General features: G+C 40.3%; 1 protein-coding gene across 1 annotated transcript in view; it reads right to left on the bottom strand.

Moving 5' to 3' along the window:
* LOC142008281 (uncharacterized) overlaps window positions 1–13,786 on the bottom strand; it is a 262,225-nt gene extending 248,439 nt beyond the window's left edge. Inside the window, exons 1-3 of the mRNA XM_074985463.1 lie at window positions 13,628–13,786; window positions 8,159–8,321; window positions 4,846–4,869 (exon numbers count right to left, since the gene is read on the bottom strand). Of these exons, the coding sequence (XP_074841564.1) occupies window positions 4,846–4,869; window positions 8,159–8,321; window positions 13,628–13,786 (346 nt within the window). The remainder of the gene's footprint in view (window positions 1–4,845; window positions 4,870–8,158; window positions 8,322–13,627) is intronic.
* Window positions 13,787–19,187: the final 5,401 nt, after the last annotated feature.

Genomic DNA, 19,187 nt, shown 5'->3' with positions numbered 1-19,187 from the left:
AGTCTTTTCTGAATTTTCATTTTCTTTGCTCACCAAGGAGTGAAAGGTTGAACTCTTTCTAATCGCTGCTGGTGCCAACTGTCTTGACCTTTGTCACCGTCACTGAATACCAGTGCCCTCCTGTGGATGCCAATGTCATCACAGTTATTAGTTTCACAAGAGCTCTGGAGAATTCTGCAATTTCGGCTGCTCCTGCCCTGACAGATATTGTACAATCTCCTGCATTGTTAGCAGAGTTGGTGCAGAAATTCCTCCACCTTCCATACTGTGTGAAACAGCTAAATGTGTAAAACAGGAGCATACAGATCACATAACTTGCCTCAGGTAACACATGGAGTCATCAGCAGATGCAGAAAACTAGGAACCCAGGAGCTTTCATACCCAGTATTGGGGCCCCATACAAAGACAATAGGTAATTCCCCTCTGCAGCTGATTCCCTTTTGTTTGCCTTCCACTTTGCTCAGTAACCTACCTAAACCCTGCTCCCACTGAATTCAACAGCTAAACCCCCATGGACTTCAATTATACAGATTCCTAGTCACTTATCAGAAAAATTATTTTCTTCAGAAAAGCATCCTGGTTCCTGCTTAGTTGTGTGCAACTGTCAGAAAACAAGTAAGCGACAATTCTACCAATAGAGAAGTCTGGTTCAGAAAAAGCTCGTTGATAAATTACTGTGTCAATCCAAACAGCACTGTAGTGAACCTTTCCACGCAGAATTGTGCAAAGCTGCCGTTAGAAGGTGGTAAGTTTGGGAATGAGGGGGGATAAAAACTAGAACAACCTTACATATTTCAAACAAGCATTGTGATATGTGCTTCTGTGAATATGCCCAGGCAAGGTACACAGAATGGATCATATTATAAGGGGAAGAAACGCAGAGGGAGTACAAGGCCAGAATATTGGCAGAAAGCCAAAGAGGGAATAATACTTTTAAAAGCCCACTGAAGACTCCTTTTGGACTCAAACACTGGGCTGTTCTGAATTTGAGTAGTTCTCCATACTATTTCTACGCTCATGCTGAGACCCTCATTCCCATTTCCTTAACAGTCCATATATAACTCAGGACACCTCTATTCTTACCGCTGGCGGCTGATCTTCTGGGGTTTGAATAAGAGAGCTCAATCAAATGATCAGGTGATGCTCTTGGCCCCAGTACTCCTCGCAGTTGTGAGGAGTAAGAGAAGTGGACAAAAAGAGTTTCTGCCATCAACCTCCCACTGTGGGGACGATGGCAAAAATCAGTTTAAGGTACGCAATTATTGGAGCTGTACATCTTAAATTGATTCCCCCCCAGTGTAGACCTGGGCTGAGGTCATTATTTCTTAATTTCTTCTCTGAATTCTAGTAATGTGTGAATGAAAGTATCAGCCTATTCAACAGATCTCTACAATGTATTAATTCACTATGGATATTTAAGTCACTGAATGCCTTTGCTCCTATGCAGGACTATATGGTAGAACAGGAAGTGCTAATCATGTGCTAAAATAAACTGATCAGACATCTGGGGATTATTTGTAAGAAAAAGGATAAGCACTGTTTTAAATGTATTCTCGTCTCACCCTTCACAGATTTAGAGGCCAACAGCTCCGACTTATTTTCCTCATAGTCTATGTCAGAGCTTCTACCATGAAATCTTATTTTCAGGTATTATCTAATTTATTCTGGTTACATTCTCAATGATCTCTGGATTTTAGAAGTCCCTTGCAAACGTCTATTTCTTTTTTTCTGTCTTCTGCTATTTTAAAAACAAATACACCCAGGAAGGGAGCCCATAAAATGACACAAACGTAAAGTAGCATTTGGACCACTGACAGCAGAAACCAGAGTTTCCCCATACATGTTCCACTCCAAACAACATAGGTGACCTATGTGATAAATAGGGTGATGTTATTTATCAGTGAAGCCATAAGTGAGAAAAACAGAAGCTTTAAAAAAAACACACACACTTCTGCTATCAGAATTAAAACAAGCACTGTCTGTGAGTATGCATTGCAAAATACAAGAAAATGCACCTTCAGAAGCCAACATATCTACCACTGCATATATTGATACTGTTATTAATAGATTGGTGAAGTCTGACTGAAAGCAGAGAGACAGAAATTATACCATATGAGCAGTCCCACAAGGGACACCTCTAGTGCTTCAAAACCTATTTCACTTGCCTCTGGCATAAATTTCTGGATTAGTGTCATGTGTGTGTCAACATGGAACAACATAAGCTATTTGTTTATACATTCTCATTACTTCCCTTTATTTTAGTCTGTATTCAGGTTGACATTGACTGTATACATCAATATACTCATCTCAGTAACTCTGCACTTCTTTGTCACATATCTGTGAAAAACTCAAAAGCTGAATGACAAGTGAAGGGAAACTGAGGTAGTCAAATATGTGATGGAGAAAGATACAGCAAATAAACAGGAATAGTTATGGCAACTTTCATGTGACATTAATTAGAACTGAAATGATATCTGGGAATGCCACACCAAAGTAACTATTCAGCAAGAAGATTTTCACTTGCTATAGCTTTTAGTTAACTGAAAAAGTCTGAATACTCACAACTGACGTGTCTATAATTATTTCTACTTATTTTTTATCTGTGAGATTAATAAAGTAATCATAATCATGAAATAATTTATCTAGCACTTATACACCTTTCATCAATAGTTCTCAATGCTACAGTCTCTCCTACCGACATCTGTTTACTGGTTTTGCTCACTGCAGCATGATAAATAGCAACAAAAATGTCTGACTCTGGGAACTGAAGCTTTGAACTAAGACACCCTTTAAAATGAACATTAAATATGTTTCCCTTATCATGAAACAGGACAAGACGGGTAATCTTGACACCTCCCTAAACAGAGAATGAGCAAACAATGGCTTCTAAAGCTTGATGTAGTTTCTAGACTAAGAGAAACATATTCGAGACAATCTAGTTAATAGACTTGAAGTCTGCCCATAACATGTAAGCTGCGAAAATGAGATTCCATATTTTCTCCCTCTCCTTATCTTCCATATCTTAGTCTGAGGCTACATCTGCACTAGGTTCTGAGATCAATCCACCAGTGGTCGATTTAGTGGCTCTAGTGCCAAATCAACATCAGATCACTCTCCCATGATCCCTGTTACTCTACCCCTGACAAGAAGAGGAAGAAAAGATGGGGGGGAGTTTCTCCCATCAAACACCCATACTGTATAGCCTGCAATAACTTGACCAAAGGTGTGCTGATTCTAGCTATGTTATTCAGGTAGCTGGAGTGATGTAGCTTAAGTCAACTTTCTGCTGCAGTGTAGATGCAGCCTAAGTATTAAAAGATGTCTTGGGTAACTGCCAAACCTATAAACTCAAAAAGGCACCTGAAAATCAAGCTATGTTCTTTCGCTATCAGAATGCAGCAGAAAATTGAATTGATGATCTGCAAGTCAGGAAAGAATCCAACTAGTTCTTCCACACTGGACTTGTATGGCTCTATGCTGTAAAAACAGCAATAAAAAACTGCTTTTCACCATTGAAGCAAGTAGCTACAATTTGAAGGCAAAGAGAGTCTGACACCAAACTATAGTTATTTAACCCCACTGTCTTGTGGGGCTACCCACAGGCATGGCACTTCTCACTCACCCAGCTCCCCAGTGCATTGGGTGAAGGTGCTCTTTGCACCATTCCGTATCGTGCTGCAGCGTGTGTTCATCTCTGTGGCTAGTCAGCTTTGCAAACCTTTCACAGGGGGTTCATATAATCTCTTCATCACCACCCGCTTTGGAGCAATTTGTGTTCTGAGGACACATGGAAAAAGGGATCCAGATTCCTTTGTACAGAGAGAGCAAGGAGAGGAAGACGGGAAGGCAAGTGCCTTGGGCCCCATCCCTACCAGTTATGTGCTCACACTTGAGCCTGGGGCAGGTTTGTCTTATAAGAAGCTACATAAACCCCTGTGCAGACTGTAACCAGAAGGCTTACACACCCTTTACATTTAACTGGGTTTAAATGGTTCATAGGCATTGTGCTGACCCTCCACATGTGGGTGAATTTCAGAGAGTAGACAAGCCAAATCGGAGAAAACCATTTTCACAGAATCCTGCAGATAAGAGCAAATGTATTTAGATTTCTCTGGCTTCCACTACATTGTGTCACACCCAGAATTCTAACTAAACATAGGTTTTCATGCAACATTGCTCACTATTACAGATGACACTTAGGGAAAAAAAAAAGTCATTGAACATTTTAAACACAAAGCATGTTATTTTCTCATTTAAATTATTGAACCTTACAGGATGACTATGATTTAGTTTAGTTTGTTTAAAATACATAAGGGATGTTATGGCATATCCTCCATGAAATGATTAATTTGAATGATTATATCATTATTAACTGATTTGAAAAATATTACATATGAAATGGAACAGAATAGCTGACAAGGAAGCCGTCTAACCTACCTATTGGCCCCAATCCTGAAAATAGTTATCTGTACTCACATAATTAGTACCACTGAAAACAGTGTAAAGACTTACATATCCCTGGCTGTGTTTATGGGATCAGGGCAATTTTAAGGATGTACGTGCTTCATATTTTTAGAAATCTTTATTAAAATATGTTGGTATGTTATAAACTAGATTTCTTACTCCACCTGAGTTGGGACACTAAGTTCAGGATTTAAGGCCCAACTCTCATTTCATGTCAGATTTACATTCGTGTAACTCCACTTAGTTCAATGCAGTTACTTCTCATTTACACTTGTGTAAGTAGAAGATGAAAATCATTTTTGAAATTAATCTACTTAACTTAAAAATAAACTCTCATATAGTAATGCTTTCTTATGCATCATCTGTTAGCCCAACACTTACTTTTCACCATTTGTGTTATATATTCTTGAACAGGAAAAAAAAAAAATCAAAAAAACATTACTTGTATAACGCTTTCTAGTCATACCACCTGATCCAGGTGAAAAGGGGGCTCAGCCCTATAGCTGGATCCAGGACCTGTGATTTAGAAGATGATTAGCTGATGGAAAGACAGATAGTCAGCTTACTTTTCTATTTTAAGCACTGATACTGTGCTTGGTGCTCTGCAAGACACAAAAGGACCTCATCCAAAACCCAGTGAATTTAACTTAGATTTTCCATTGACTTCAATGGGGCTGATGCTGAAAATGTGGTAAACTACCTGTCCTCAAAGGCTACGTCTACACTAGAAGCATCTGCCTATGGAAGTTACTGTCAGAAGAGAGGTTCCAACAAAACTTCTGTTGACAGATTGTGTCTACCCATAAAAGCACATTGATCTTTTGATCTTCTCTATTGAAAAAAGGGCCTTCCAGAATGTCTATGCAGCTTTTTGTCAACAGTTTCTGTCGACAAAATGCATTTTGCGCATAGATGCACTGCGAGTTTTGTAAACAAAACCCCAGTTTGGCTCTCTCTAGTGTAGATGTAGCCAAATAGTTTAGGTTATGTGTACACTAGCCCAGAAGATCGACTTATGCAGGGTTGACCTTCCAGGGTTAGGTTTCATGCATCTAGTGGGGATGTGAAATTGACCTCTCAGGAGTCACAGTTGACCTCTGCATTCCTTGTGAGGTGTGAGGATTAAGGGAGGTTGATGGGAGAAACTCTCCTGTTGACCTTGCTCAGTATGTACAGCCATAGATAGGTCGATTCTAGTTACACAATTGTCATAGCTAGAATTGTATATCTGCGGTCAACTTACTTTGTCTAGTGTAGACATAGCCCTAGATTTCAAAAGACAGAGAAAATAGTACACAGAAGGAGACACAGGGGACAGAATCATTTGGGATCTTTAAACGAAAAGTTCTTTTCAGGGGAAACATAAGAGAAACCAATCTTTTGGAAGCGCTATGATGAACTAGGAAGGTAGCTTAGTCAAATGGGATGAGAAGGAAATTTGTAATATACTGTAGATAGAGCAAGGAAAAAATGATTTACCTGACCCAACATTTTACCGACCTTTGTTGAATGTTGGTGTTTTAATCTTCTCTGATGCCACTAGATATGATTCAGCATGACCAAAAATGTCAAGCAAAACCATTCCTACTTTAATTTAGAGTTATAAAGTTTAAGGCCAGAAGGGACCACCAGAGCATCTAACCTGACCTCTTGTATATCAGGGACCACCAACATCACACACACATTAAACTCAATAACTGAAATTAGACCAACAATGTATTACAACTGTGTGGAGACTAACTGCTGTGTGACACAGACAGGGAAAGGAAGAGACTATAGTGAACCAATAGCCAACACCCCTGCAATAACAGGGAATTGATTCAGGGAGAGGAGATACCCAGATTACCTGTGCCCTCTGTGCAGAGGAAGCTGTAAAAAAATCACAGGGTCATTGCCAATCTGCTGTGGGGAAAAATTCCTTCCAAATGCCGTTTTTGAGCAAATAAATAACTGAATAATCCAGAGTTACAGTATAAGTCAGTAACATCAAGAATTGCAAATAATATGCATCAGATCATGCTAAATCCTGATAAACCTGCTCGTGCTCTCAGTGCTCAAAAAGTCTCCCCTTTGGTGCATCTTTGGGGCAAATGCAGTATATTAAAATTCCACCTCTGGAGAACATGTATAGAACAGAGCAACATGATACAAAAGAACAATTTCACTCCTCAATTACAAGTTGGCAAGCCTCCCAGTATTGCCACATAGATCCCCTAAGCTGCCCAGCTGATAAGAGTTGTATAGGTGGCTCCTCATTTACTGGAAGAATCTCGTAGTTTATGGATCTGCCATCATGAGCTCTGTTCATTTAACTGAAAAATGCACACTGTTCACATGGACAATAAGACTGGGTTGGATTTGCTTTTGTTTGGTTTTTTTTTTGGACTACAGCACATATTTCACATATCAATCCCTCCACTTGCTCTATGGGGTATAAAAACAGGAGAAGCTGGGCAAAATACAAGGTAAAATAAATGTAATTGATAACAGTCATGAACCAGCTGGTCCATTCTGCTTTTACAAGTGGAAGAACCCCATATAGGCAGATTTTTCCCCAAGCTTTGCCACAAGAAAATCACAAGTACTTCCTCTCAGGACATTGGGCCTCTACCCTAAGACCCCCTCAGTGAAAGCCTCTCTTAGATGCTCTGTGTGGTCTTCCCCTCTGTAGGGTTTTGGAGGCGAGGGTTGGAAGAAGTCACTAGTCACACTCCGTAGTGCCAATTAAGAATGGGGTGGCAAGAGAGCCAGGGCAGCTCACCAGCCTACAGTCTTACACACTGACTGGCTCTTTCATCTACAGATCTAGAATTATTTTTTCTTCATGGATTGTGCATTTAGGGCATTTGGGGACTTTGGTCTTTGCTCAAGAGCATTCTCCCAAACTTCTTACATTACAGGGGATGATCTCCTGAAAATGCTGAGGTGACCTTCAGGCACACTTCTGTCCTCTCTGGCATACATCCCTGGGTTTCTCCATGAGCTAACCCTGAAAAGAGCAGAGGTGGCAATGTGCTGCAGAGTATGACACGTGTAGTTTAGAATACGCTTTCAGGCACTGGCTCATTTATGTGTTCTTCCTAACTAAGTCTTAGCATATAGTGAATAAAAACTACATTCCAGATGGCTGCCTCTCTCAGGTTGGGCAGATTAATTCTTCCCCGTCATTCACTCTCTCAGACACAAAATGGAATGACATTTCAAAGTAAAGTTGCTGATTTACCTCTAGGTTAAGTTTAAGCCTTTGGTTAGTCATTTTAAGATTTTTGTTGTCTCTTAAAAGGTGATCTACAAAAAATGAGTATAGACCCTTTCCTGCTTCTTCATGATGCATAAATAATGCCTGAAAGGTTGCTTCACTCTTTTTTAAAAACAAGTTTTAACTGCAGAAATATCAAGAATATCAACTCTTCTCTTCCAAGTTTTGTTGAAGGGCTGGAGGCTGAAGTAGAAACCATTACAACCCTCTGCTGGAAGAGTGAAGTTTTTGAATCTTTCACAGGCCACTTAGCTCCCAAATATTTGCCAGATGTAAGAAAACTGGAGCAGGGTGGAAAATGGTTTCTCCAGCCTACAAAATCCCAGGATTACGTTACTCTTTTCCCCAATTGCATTACACAACTGACTCATCTTTAATTTGAGATCCATTATACCCTTGAGTCCTTGTCAGCAGTACTCCCACTTAGCCAGTTACTTCCCAGTTTGTCGTTGTGCATTTGATTTTTCCTTCCTGAGTGAAGAAAATTGCACTTGTCTTGATCAAATTTCCTCTTGTTAGTTTGAGATAAATTCTTCAACTTCTCAAGCTTATTTTGAATTTTAATCCTGTCCTGAACATTTCTTGCAATGCCTTCCACCTTGGAATTTTCAGGAAATTTTTATAAGCATTATTTCCACTCTATTATCCAAGACATTAATGAAAATATTGAATAGAACTGGACTCAAGCCAGACCCAATTTGACAGTGAACCACTGAAATTATTCTTCGATTATGGTTTTTCAACCAGTTACGCATCCATCATATAGCAGAACAGGTTGAAACTCATACAAAACTCTCTTCCAGCAAACTCCATAATCCAGAATTATTTTAGTTAGCCAGATGATCATTTGTCATGAGCGTGGCCAAGTTTCCTGTGGTCCCATACAGTTTGTTTCCAGCTACCAGTCCTGGCTTTCAGCGTTCTGCACTATTAATTTTGCGATAATTTACCCCTACAGATCTTCTAAGAGCCCAGTAAGCAGGAGAAATGTGGGTAATATGGCAATACTACCTCCTATGGCCAGGCAAATTCTCTCGTCTAGCACTAGTCAGGTCTGTAGGGTGCCAGATGAGAGAGGTTCAACCTGTGGCATGTTTCACAACAAAAAATTCCTGAGCACAATGAGAAGTTTTCATCCCCCATGTTGCAATGAGCCTTGCGTGGACAGATCATTTGTACAAATCTCCTGTAAGATCAACGGGACTCCATTCAAGCACAATAATCCACCCATAGGAAAATCAACAAGGAGCCTGGTGACACTTAAAAGACAAATTTATTTGGATGTTATGGCATAAACTTTCATGACATACAGCACACTTCCTCCCATACTGAAAAGAAAACAAAAAAGGGAGGGATACAGAGATAAGATTGTGACATCAGTGCTAATTAAATTAGAGTGGATGTGGCTCATCTCCAACAGAGATAAGAAGGTGGAAGAATCTGACTGGGAAATTACCTATTGTAATATTAGTACCCCTCCAGTGGTCTGTTTAGTCCTTGGTACATGGTGTCTAATTTGCATATGAAATCCAGCTCAGCAGTCTCTCCTTGCAGTCTGTTTTTGAAGGATTTTTGCCTGAGAACAGAAACTTGCAAAACAGAAATCATAGATCCAGGAGGACTGATGTGTTCTCCCACTAGTTTTTCGATGTTGACATTCTTAATGTCTGATTTGTGTCCATTTATTCTTTTGCAACTGGGACAATCTGGTTTATCTGATGTACATGGGAGGGGGGATTGCTGTCATATATCACATTGGTAGTTGCGTTATGTGAATGAATCTTTGATGGTATGGCTGATGTGATTACATTTGGTGATGGCAATGGAGTTTGTTGCAAGATAGGTTCCTGGGTTAAGCATACATATTGAGGGGTGTGAAGTTGGTGGTAAGAATTTGTCCAGGACTACAGCCTAGACAAAGGGACTAAAAAGCCATCCCTCTCCCACTCAGCTGTTCATATTTCATCCTCTTAGTACATAGGGTACTATAATGTTTCTAGTGATCCAATTAACCCTGGAGTCTTCCAAGAAAACAGGATAGACATAACCTGAATTTTAAATTATAATTATATTAATTTTATTTAAATTATAATTATTTATTAATTAATTTATTAACAAGCTTAGAACATTTAAGAGCGTTTTCTGTAATCAGCTATTTGTCCTATCTGTAGAATGAGGAACTGGACTTCAAATCACTTAAATTTTTAAGGGGAAAAAAAGAGAATAAATATATAGTTACCTCCTTCATAACTCAGCTTTAAGGAAAGCAGTGTGACTTTAATGTCACTTAATTAAGACAATTGTCTGTATAGATGCTGCAGTCAATTTAGATGATCAAGTCTGAAAACTGGGTCCTATTGGCTTGTTTGCCCTGAAAAAATTAATTCAGATTAAGATGGGATGTTAATTTAAAACAGTGTATGTAATCTGGAATAATTACCTGTGTGGACACATTTATTACAGATTAAGAGCGCCTTATTCTGAATAGTTTAATATGCTTCCAAATTTAGAAAAATGCAATTTTATTCTGGAATAAGAGTGTCCACACATGAAGTTAATAAGGAATAGCTGTTCCAAAATAACTCCCCATGTAGGCAAGCCCTAACTCTGAAATGTATTCAATATTTTCATTAATGACTTTGATAATGGAGTGGAGAGTACGCTTATGCAATTAGCAGATAGCACTAATGTGGGAGGGTTTGCCAGCATTTTACCTTACCCAGATCAGTGGTTTATGGTGTTCTAATTTTTCTTTTGTCCTGCAATGTGTGCTATATACTGCTTGTATGGGGATAATCACTGTAACATCTGTGGCAAGGGCACCTCTTACCCAGACCACAGGTCAGGTTAGCCTTTCTGGTCTTCCCAGTCTCTCGCCCCTCTTCCCACAGGGGCTGGGGCTTGCAATAGGTCTCCAGAGCTCCCTCCTCTGCTGTTCTGGCCCCCTGAAGCTGGTCTGCCTTGTTCTCAGTTTAGGCTCTCTCACTCTGTCTTTCCTCCAGTCCTCCCTCTCTCTCCTCCCCTCCTTCCAACTGTAGAAGGTTTTTAAAGGCCTCTTATCAAGCCAGTAGTGGTGTCAGCTGGCCCCAATTTGGCTGAGCCAGCTCTCACCCAGCTGCTTGTAACTGCCATGCTTGTATTTAGCAGGTCCTTCTGCCTGTTTCACCTGCCTTTCTCCCCCTCTGAAGGAGCCCTCTGACTGGGCCCTGCCACATACCCTATTCTTGCCTTAAATACCTTGCATATTGCCAGTTTTGCCAACAAACAGGCACCAAGCACTGTATGAAAACCACGAGTTTAATATAACCCTTGGCACTGGTTGAAAGAAAGCATGTATTTAAGCATCCTCATCCCAACCTTATCTTATCAAGCTGATATAAAGGGTCTGATTGCTGAAAAAAATGGAAATAATAAACTGTCAATCGGTATCAAACTGGTGTATCATGGTGGTGACAGAGGAGTCAAAGTCTGTAAATCCTCTTGATTAAGGAGCTAGTTAAAATAATAAGCATAATATTTCATGTAGAATAGTTTTTCTTTCCTCTCTTGTTCCAAAACCTAATTTAGAACCATCAAGTGCAGTTTGCAGTCTCTTGTGTTGAGTTAAAATCAGTGATGGGCCCAACCCACCACAACTGGGATCCAGATTTTAAATATGCTGGATTACATGAAAAAATGTGCTGTTTCCATAGATTCTAGGATCTCAGAACTAGCACTTTTAACTAGAGGACAGTTTTAAGAGAAGGAGGATTGACTAGTTCATACCATCAACTCAGGCAACTCCTTACTCATTACCAGACTTCCAGTGTAACCTGATGTAAATGATTTTGTTTTCCTTGTGCCTCAGTTTGCCATCTCACAAAAAACAGGGATAATACTTCACTCCCAGGGGAAGGTAAAAGGCTTTTATACCTGCATGTTATTCAGATAGTTGAGCGATGAGAATTATATAAGATTTGTAGAGAAATGTATGAAATTCAGATTGCTCCCTTTTGGTATTAAGGCCCCAATTCTCAGTTGTATCCAAAGAATACTGGGGCTGCACCAGAGTCATTTGTGGCCTGTGGCATCCTAGAATCAGTTTAGTGCCACTCTGCTCCCTGTGGGAGTTTAGAGAAGTCCACAGGCTGTCCCAGGAATCAGGAAATTGCCAAAGTGAAGGAAGAGCTGGCCATAATGGTCGCCCCCTCCAAGGTACCCTGAGGAGACTAACATAGGAGCTGCTATGGAGAAAAAGTATCCCCTGGAATAAATTGCTCTCTGAGCTGTGGGATAAGCCCAAATTATCCTCAAAACAGCTCCCCCTCCATTTTACTTTGGGTGGTTGGTTCAATGCAGAATGGTTTTTGAGGGAAAACTGGGCAGTTTTCCCCCCCTCTTAACAATGGTTTGATCTATTTTTAAGTGAAAAACATGGCATTTGTGCAATGTTTTTCATTCAATTCATTCATCCTCATGAACTTGGAGGAAAAACACACATTGTCTTGCTCTGACATTTTTGAATGAGATAAAAACACTTAACACAGCCTTAGTCCATTGTGATATTCTTAGGAAGAAATCCCAAACTCTGCACTGTATCTAGGTGTGAGCGGCTAAAAACACACAGCTCTCTGCTCAGGAAGATACATTAGAAGTGGCAGAAGTCTTACCATGAAGTTTATACTTCATACCTAGTTCATCATCTGAGAAGCAGCTTCCTTTAGCACGTGGATGACAAGAACAGGTTGGTGCTCATACCAGTGTGACAGAACTGCCTCAGTTTGGACTGCTGGTGTTTGGACACTGACAAACTGGGTGCCCTTAGTGTTACTGTTTTTACACTGTCTGCAAATACTGCTGCTTTCAGGTACTCACCAGCCTGGGGCACACTTTACATCTTAACATGTTAAAATGAGGAAACCTATTTGGCTGTCCTAAAATGGCAAGATTCCAGCTGCAGAAAGTTACCAACCATTAGCAATCACTCTATATAGAGCAAGGAGACCTGACAAAGAGCTGTGAGGAAATCAAAAAATCAGGGATAGGCATGAAGCAGGTTGCTATAACCTAAGAGATGGAAAAAGAGAGACAGAATACAAACCCCAACTGGGTAAAGCTTCTTAGCATCTGCAGCAAATTTGTCCATGCACAAAAAAAAGGCTAGATGAGGGGAGAAAATCTATATGCCTTAGGTGGAAAGGAACTGTAAGCCAGATTCTCAGCTATTGTAAACTGTCATGCTCCATTGACTTTATTGGCGCTACACCATTTTACGCCAGCGGGGAACACTGTTTTATATTTGGACAAATTCCTTCTTCAAGTACGGTTTCTTCTAGCAACATTATTGCCTAGAAATAAGCCCGGTCCTGATCCCTAGCTATGAAAGAATTGTGAGTTTTAGCCAGCCTCTATACAATGTGCTGAGACAAAACCCTCCATTAAAACCTGGGGAAATGTGAATGAGATATGGATGTAAAGTTGTTGACTTTGACTCATTTCAAAATCCCAGGTGATGGGTAGCTGTACACCACGAATGGCACAGTATTAAAATAAAAATTAAAAAAACAACAAGATAAACTAATCGAATAAGAATCTCTCCTTTCACCTTTGTGTTGCTGACATTGTCAGTGACAGTTCTTTCTTAACCACCAGTCAGATAATTTAGACTTCTCTGAGAACTGGTCTAACTCGTACACCTGGCTTTCCCGTAAGCTGTGCATTCACAGGTCCAAGTGTCTTTGCTACTTTCTGCCACTGCTAGTCCCTTTCTCCTGATTAATATCTCCCTCTCCCGTTTGTTCTGCTTGCTCTTGCTGACACATTGAGCAATCAATGCCAGTGAACGCTGGTCTCATGTAAATTACATGTGGTGGGGTTTTCTCCCCAATGTTTGTGCAATGCCAGGTAATGCAGGAAATGACTCACCCGGGAATGTGCTCTGAAGTCTGTGAAACTGGCTGGTTTCAGTTCAAGAGTTTTCGCAGACTTCATCAGTGGGTTCCGTTGTCCTGGATATAGGATGCACAGGGTTTCCTTTTTAGGGTTTATGCAGATGTGAAACTCTGACAAAACAAAGTGAACCATGGTGGAGTTTCACAAAACCCCAACAAACTTCCTTATCTTGCTTCACCACAGTCTCCTCCACACCAGCTAAAGACCTGGAATCTGAGTTTCATGTTCAGTGTATTGCTAAGGGTGGAGGGAAGAAGGATTCCCATGGCCTTGTCCCCACCTCCATTCCCTGCCCTCTCCTGGTTCTTCATGGTCAGCTGGTGTCTCCACCACCATTACTGCCCAGTCATATAGGCTTAGCTGCTCACATTTCCCACAGCATCTCTGAGAAGGGAAGCAGATAGCACTTTCTGGTGAGGATGAAATTATCCCTCCCCTCGGTCGGCATCAGCTGGACTGGAAATTTTCATATTCTCATTTCTGGTGCTCTAATGCTTGTCCTTTGCTTTTACCTACCCCAGATAATACATGCACTAAGGCCATTTCTAACCTATTTTTAAATTTGATGACAACTGAGGCCTAAAGCTTTCAATATGGATTAGCATTTTGGTGGGAACAAACTTGAAACACTTTAAAAGGGTCAGATTTTCAGAAAGTTCAGCACTCCCATACCTAGACAGTCAGACAACCTTAAGATGGTGTAAATTGGATACCCAAAATCACTTATCACCCTTAAAACCCTAGGTCTGATATTTTTTAAAAAACACGATTAAAATTGTAGAACATAAACATTGCCCTACTTCAACAAAAAACACCTACTTCTTGCCAGAGTGTGTAGTCAGTAGTGCGTGATTTTAAATGGAGATTTCTCAGATGCAATTTATTTTTTAAAAGAGATTATAAAGATAGGGAATGTAAATCAGTTCTGGTTGCATAGATTTCTCAGTCTTGAGTACTTAAAGCAAGCATATGGTTTAAGACAAAGAATCTATCACTTATACAAAATACATTAAAACCAAAGAAAATAAAAATTCAAGGGGATAAACATCAATGACCAAGAAGAATTTCTTAAAGCACATCACAAGAATGGTAATTAGAAGTCCTGAAATTCATGGAACGTACCGTAGCTGGTTATCAGAAAATATATATATATAAATTCCAGGCCATTAAATTTACTTGATTCTTGAATAATCTAAGGGAATTTCTGAAAGCTCCAACAGATATATTGAAAACTAGAGTGGATGAAGCTGTAGGAAATACAATGAATACATAAAGGATTGTACATGTACCAGTACCCAGTGAAGATCTGAACACAAGGACATATGATATTCTCCTTTGTGGTGAAATTTGTCGCTAAGCAGGAGGACAGGACAAGACCTAAGCACTATGTTTATTCCACATATCTTCCTTCGAGATCATATGCTGGTCCAGCGACAAGAGTGAATGGCTTGGGCTGTCTCCAGACTGCAGGGAACAGTCAGCAAAAGATGCACAAATTGCACACTGCAATTTGTGCATCTTTTGCTGACAGTTCTGTCAGGAGAGGCATTTCTGACATTTGGCCCATCCACATTGGATGCAGATACAAATTGTGTATCTAGAAAGCTGATAATTTGTGGATATCCACTGATGCGGATAGCCACGGATTATTTTTGCATATTTGGATGTGGCTGCAGATACAAATTTTGTATTTGTGCAGGGCTCTATCAATAGGGGTCTCTCCCTGATTTTTCTCAGGCTTTCATGACATGGGATATACCTCTCAAATAAAATTCTCCAAGAGATGAATACCCCATACCACTAAGGGGAGGTTCACACTATAGGTTACTGTCAACCTAATTTGCACAACTCCAGCTATGTGAATACCATAGCTGGAGTCAACTTACCTTAAGACAAGTTTCCATGGGTCATCATTGTTTGTGGGGGGGCAGTCAATGGGAGAAACACTCCACTTGACTTCCTTTACTCTTCTCATACAGGTGAAGTACTGGAGTCAATGAGAGAGCCATCAGCAATCGAGTTAGTGGGTCTTCACTAGACATGCTAAATCAACCCCCAAGAGATTGATTGCCACCGTGCCAATCCCTCACTAAATGTACATATGCACAGTTGGTAAGTCTGACTCAGCACCTGCAAGCTGAGTCATACTTCCAAAGCTAAAAGCTCCTCATCCCTGCATTGTGGTATGGAAAATCATGGCTGCACAGTCAACTGCTGTGAGGTTCTGTAAGGAGGAGGGATGCTGGGGGGCACAAAAGGGTAGCTATGGAGCACACTTTCCCCACTGTCACCATCCTATATACCTAAATTCTGTTGAGAAGCTGGGTACTATGGAAGGTGATGGAGGGGTTGACAACAGCCAGAAGCCAGAGAACAGCTTTCGTACGTAGCACATTAACCTTCTGATGCAGTAATTTAACTAAAAATAAATGAGTTCCAACTAGAAGGGACACAAGAGAGCAGCTAGTGGTTGAAGTAAAAGAAAGTAGGCACCTGAGATTCTATGCTACCAGAGTTGTGTGTGTGGCATGTGTAACATCTTCTTGCAGATGCGAGGCCAGCTCAAAAATGCAAGGCCAACACCCACTGTCACTTTTGAAATTCTATTGGACCTTCTTCTCCATCACAAATGTGTAATGCAACTGCACAACAACCAGAGTAATGATATTTTGTGGAAATATATTCTCTACAATAGGTTTTTGAGGTTTGTTTTTCTTTTTTTTTCAAAAAATACAAAAGATGAACATGTAGGCCTAAAATAACAGACTGAGTTTACATCTAAGGAAAAGCCTATAGATAATAAATAAATACTTCAAAACTACATTTTATCCGCCAGAATAATGAGAGTTAAATATGCTTTGCCTTTTGTGCCATTTGGTAAATCAAGACCAAAACTGCCCACACGTTTGTACCAGACTGGCCTGATCAATTCAGTACCAAACCCACCATATACCAACAATTCTACATGCAGATCTGCCTAGTATACATATGACCAGTAAAATGACAAAAGCAATGAGACCTCTCTCTCTCTCTAGCAGTGCGTTAACAGACGTGCTCATAAAGAACAAACACTAAAACCAGTAAGTCAAATATTGTATGTCTTGAAGTACATGGCACAACATGCTTTTTCCTCCAAAGCCCTGTTTTTAAACTCTTTTATTTCAAATACTCCCAGTTCTGGATTTTTTCAGAAGTGTACCTCTGCACAATAAAACATTTCATCTTTGTCCTGCCATAGCAATTTGTGTATGTAAAAATAAAGGAACATGTAAACAAAAGGGAGAATAGCTAACTAAGGGTATGGAAAACCTCATCTATGAAGACATTTTGAAAAGGATGACATTGTTTATCTTTGTTTCAAAATAATGTATGATATAGAAAAAGCAGGATCAGCTCTTCCATTCTCTCTGCCTTGAACCATAAAACAAAGGAGTAGTCAACAAAACTGAAAGGGGGCAAGGTGAAAAATTGAAAGGAAATACTTCTTCACACAATGAAAACGTAGATCATGGGACTCGCTGTCACAAGATGCTGTCAGAGCATTATAGGGGTCTCTAGAATGCCTAGGATTATCATAGTAAATACCAGTACTCTTTTTGTGATAGTATGTGCCGGTACTAGAGAAGAGAGTTTTTAAAAGTATGTAAAATACTGTACTCCAAGGTTTAATTACAATCTCTAAGAAGTAGGAGCTAGGAAGAGAAAGAGATTATTCTGCATCTCTCTACAGCAGGATTTTTTGTACTGTACTCTGAAACAGTTGATGCCAGCCACTGTGACAGACAAGTATCTCAGCTCTGATCCAGCTGACAATTCCCATGGTCCCAAAAGCATCATTGAATATTTCACACAGGAGAAGGCACCACAGCTGAGACACAGACTGATACCAGAAGCTGAGTCATTTCTGAAAATTAACCAGCCCAGATTTTCATATGCAGAGTGAAGAACACAGAGGCTATGATTTTCTTGACACAGAAGACAAGGATGACTAAAATCTGGGTGGGTGAGGTCTTGCAATAGTCACCGCTTACAATCAGATAAAACACAGTTTGTTAAGCAAGTCAGCACATTAATTCATCCCTTAATGAAACATACCATAGTCCTGGTTTCAAAAAAAACCACCACCACCAAAAGAGCATCACCTTAGAAGGTATTAAGTCTAGGGAACTGTTAACAGTAATTCTGACAGTGATGGGCACTTCAGAAATATATGAAATAATATTGTAAAATTGTGCCCTTTTTAAATAGGAGGCTGTGACTGGCTGAGGCTGGTGTACTATCTTCTGCCTGAGAGTATAGTTTGTATCAAATTGGCGCTGTTGTTGAGTCTCAATGAAAGACCAGGGACTGAATTGGCTCGGAGACTGAATTACTCTGATATACCTTCATGCAGGGCCCTCCAAGCCAGGGATCAGCTACAGTGGTGGTGAATCTTGGATTGCAACTGTTTCCACTGTACTTGTTGTGTGTGTGAATAGAGAATTTTCTTCACTAGGGTTATCAAACCAGCACCTTTTATTAGCACTAAATTATATCCATTACATGTGTCTAAAAAATATTACTAGTTTTACAATGCTTTAGCTGTTAGTATGCTAAGACCCCCGGCTGTAACACTGACCTATAATGTCTTCTTGTTTCCTTGTGCTGTGAATCCATCTGTCCTCTCTAGTTACACACTTAGGGCTCCGCAATGGACCATCTTTTCACTCTGGGCTTGAACAGCACCTAGCAGAAAGGGTTCTTTGTCCAAGGCAGCACAACTGATAACTAACAACATATAAACCTAGAAAAATAATTAAATTCAGCTTCTGGAGTAAGTCCTGTAATTTTGCTTTTAATTTCACTAGACAGTGAACTTTTGCCAGGAAGGCCAAACACATCCTGGAGAGGTCAAGACTGTCGCGAGCTCTTCACAAAAGCATCGGTTTGAGGTTAGCGCTGGGGACACAGCCCTGAGCTCTGCTCTAGAACCTTTGTGGAAACACAGGTGTCTAGGCCACCCGGGGAGGAGCTCCTAACTGACATAGAACTGACTCTTCTGCCACCCATCCTTCAACTGAGGGGCTGAGTCGAGAAAGGCGCCAGAGTCATAGCATGCGTCACTCTGGTTATCCCAAGCTGAAAAATGGCCCTGTTAGAACTGCAGCCAGTTGGTCACAGATAAGAGAAGCTCTACTTCTGTTGTCCACTCTTCTGCCCTCAGATCAGCAAACTGCAAATAGCTCCTTTCAGTTGCATCCAGCAGTTACTGAAGATAAAGCCCCAAGCCTTATCAAGCTCTCTGAGTCCCCTGCCACCTGGACAATACGTTAAAAGTGACTCACAATTAAGAATTGTGGCTTTTCTCCATAGAAAAGTGAATCAAGTAGTCATTTATATTAGGATTTGAGACTGGAAAAATATTAGTTTGGAGGCGGAACTTTATTGGGCATCAGCAACATATGGTGAATTGAATCATATCATTTAAGCTGCGGAGCAAATTGCTGTGGCACAGAAAAGCACTGAAATACATGAGAATTAGACTGAGCAAACA

Source organism: Carettochelys insculpta, chromosome 2 (assembly GCF_033958435.1).
Source record: "Carettochelys insculpta isolate YL-2023 chromosome 2, ASM3395843v1, whole genome shotgun sequence".
In the NCBI taxonomy this organism is placed as follows: domain Eukaryota; kingdom Metazoa; phylum Chordata; order Testudines; family Carettochelyidae; genus Carettochelys; species Carettochelys insculpta.
The sequence above is the reverse complement of the archived record's forward strand: the minus strand, read 5'-3'. Positions and strand labels throughout refer to the sequence as shown.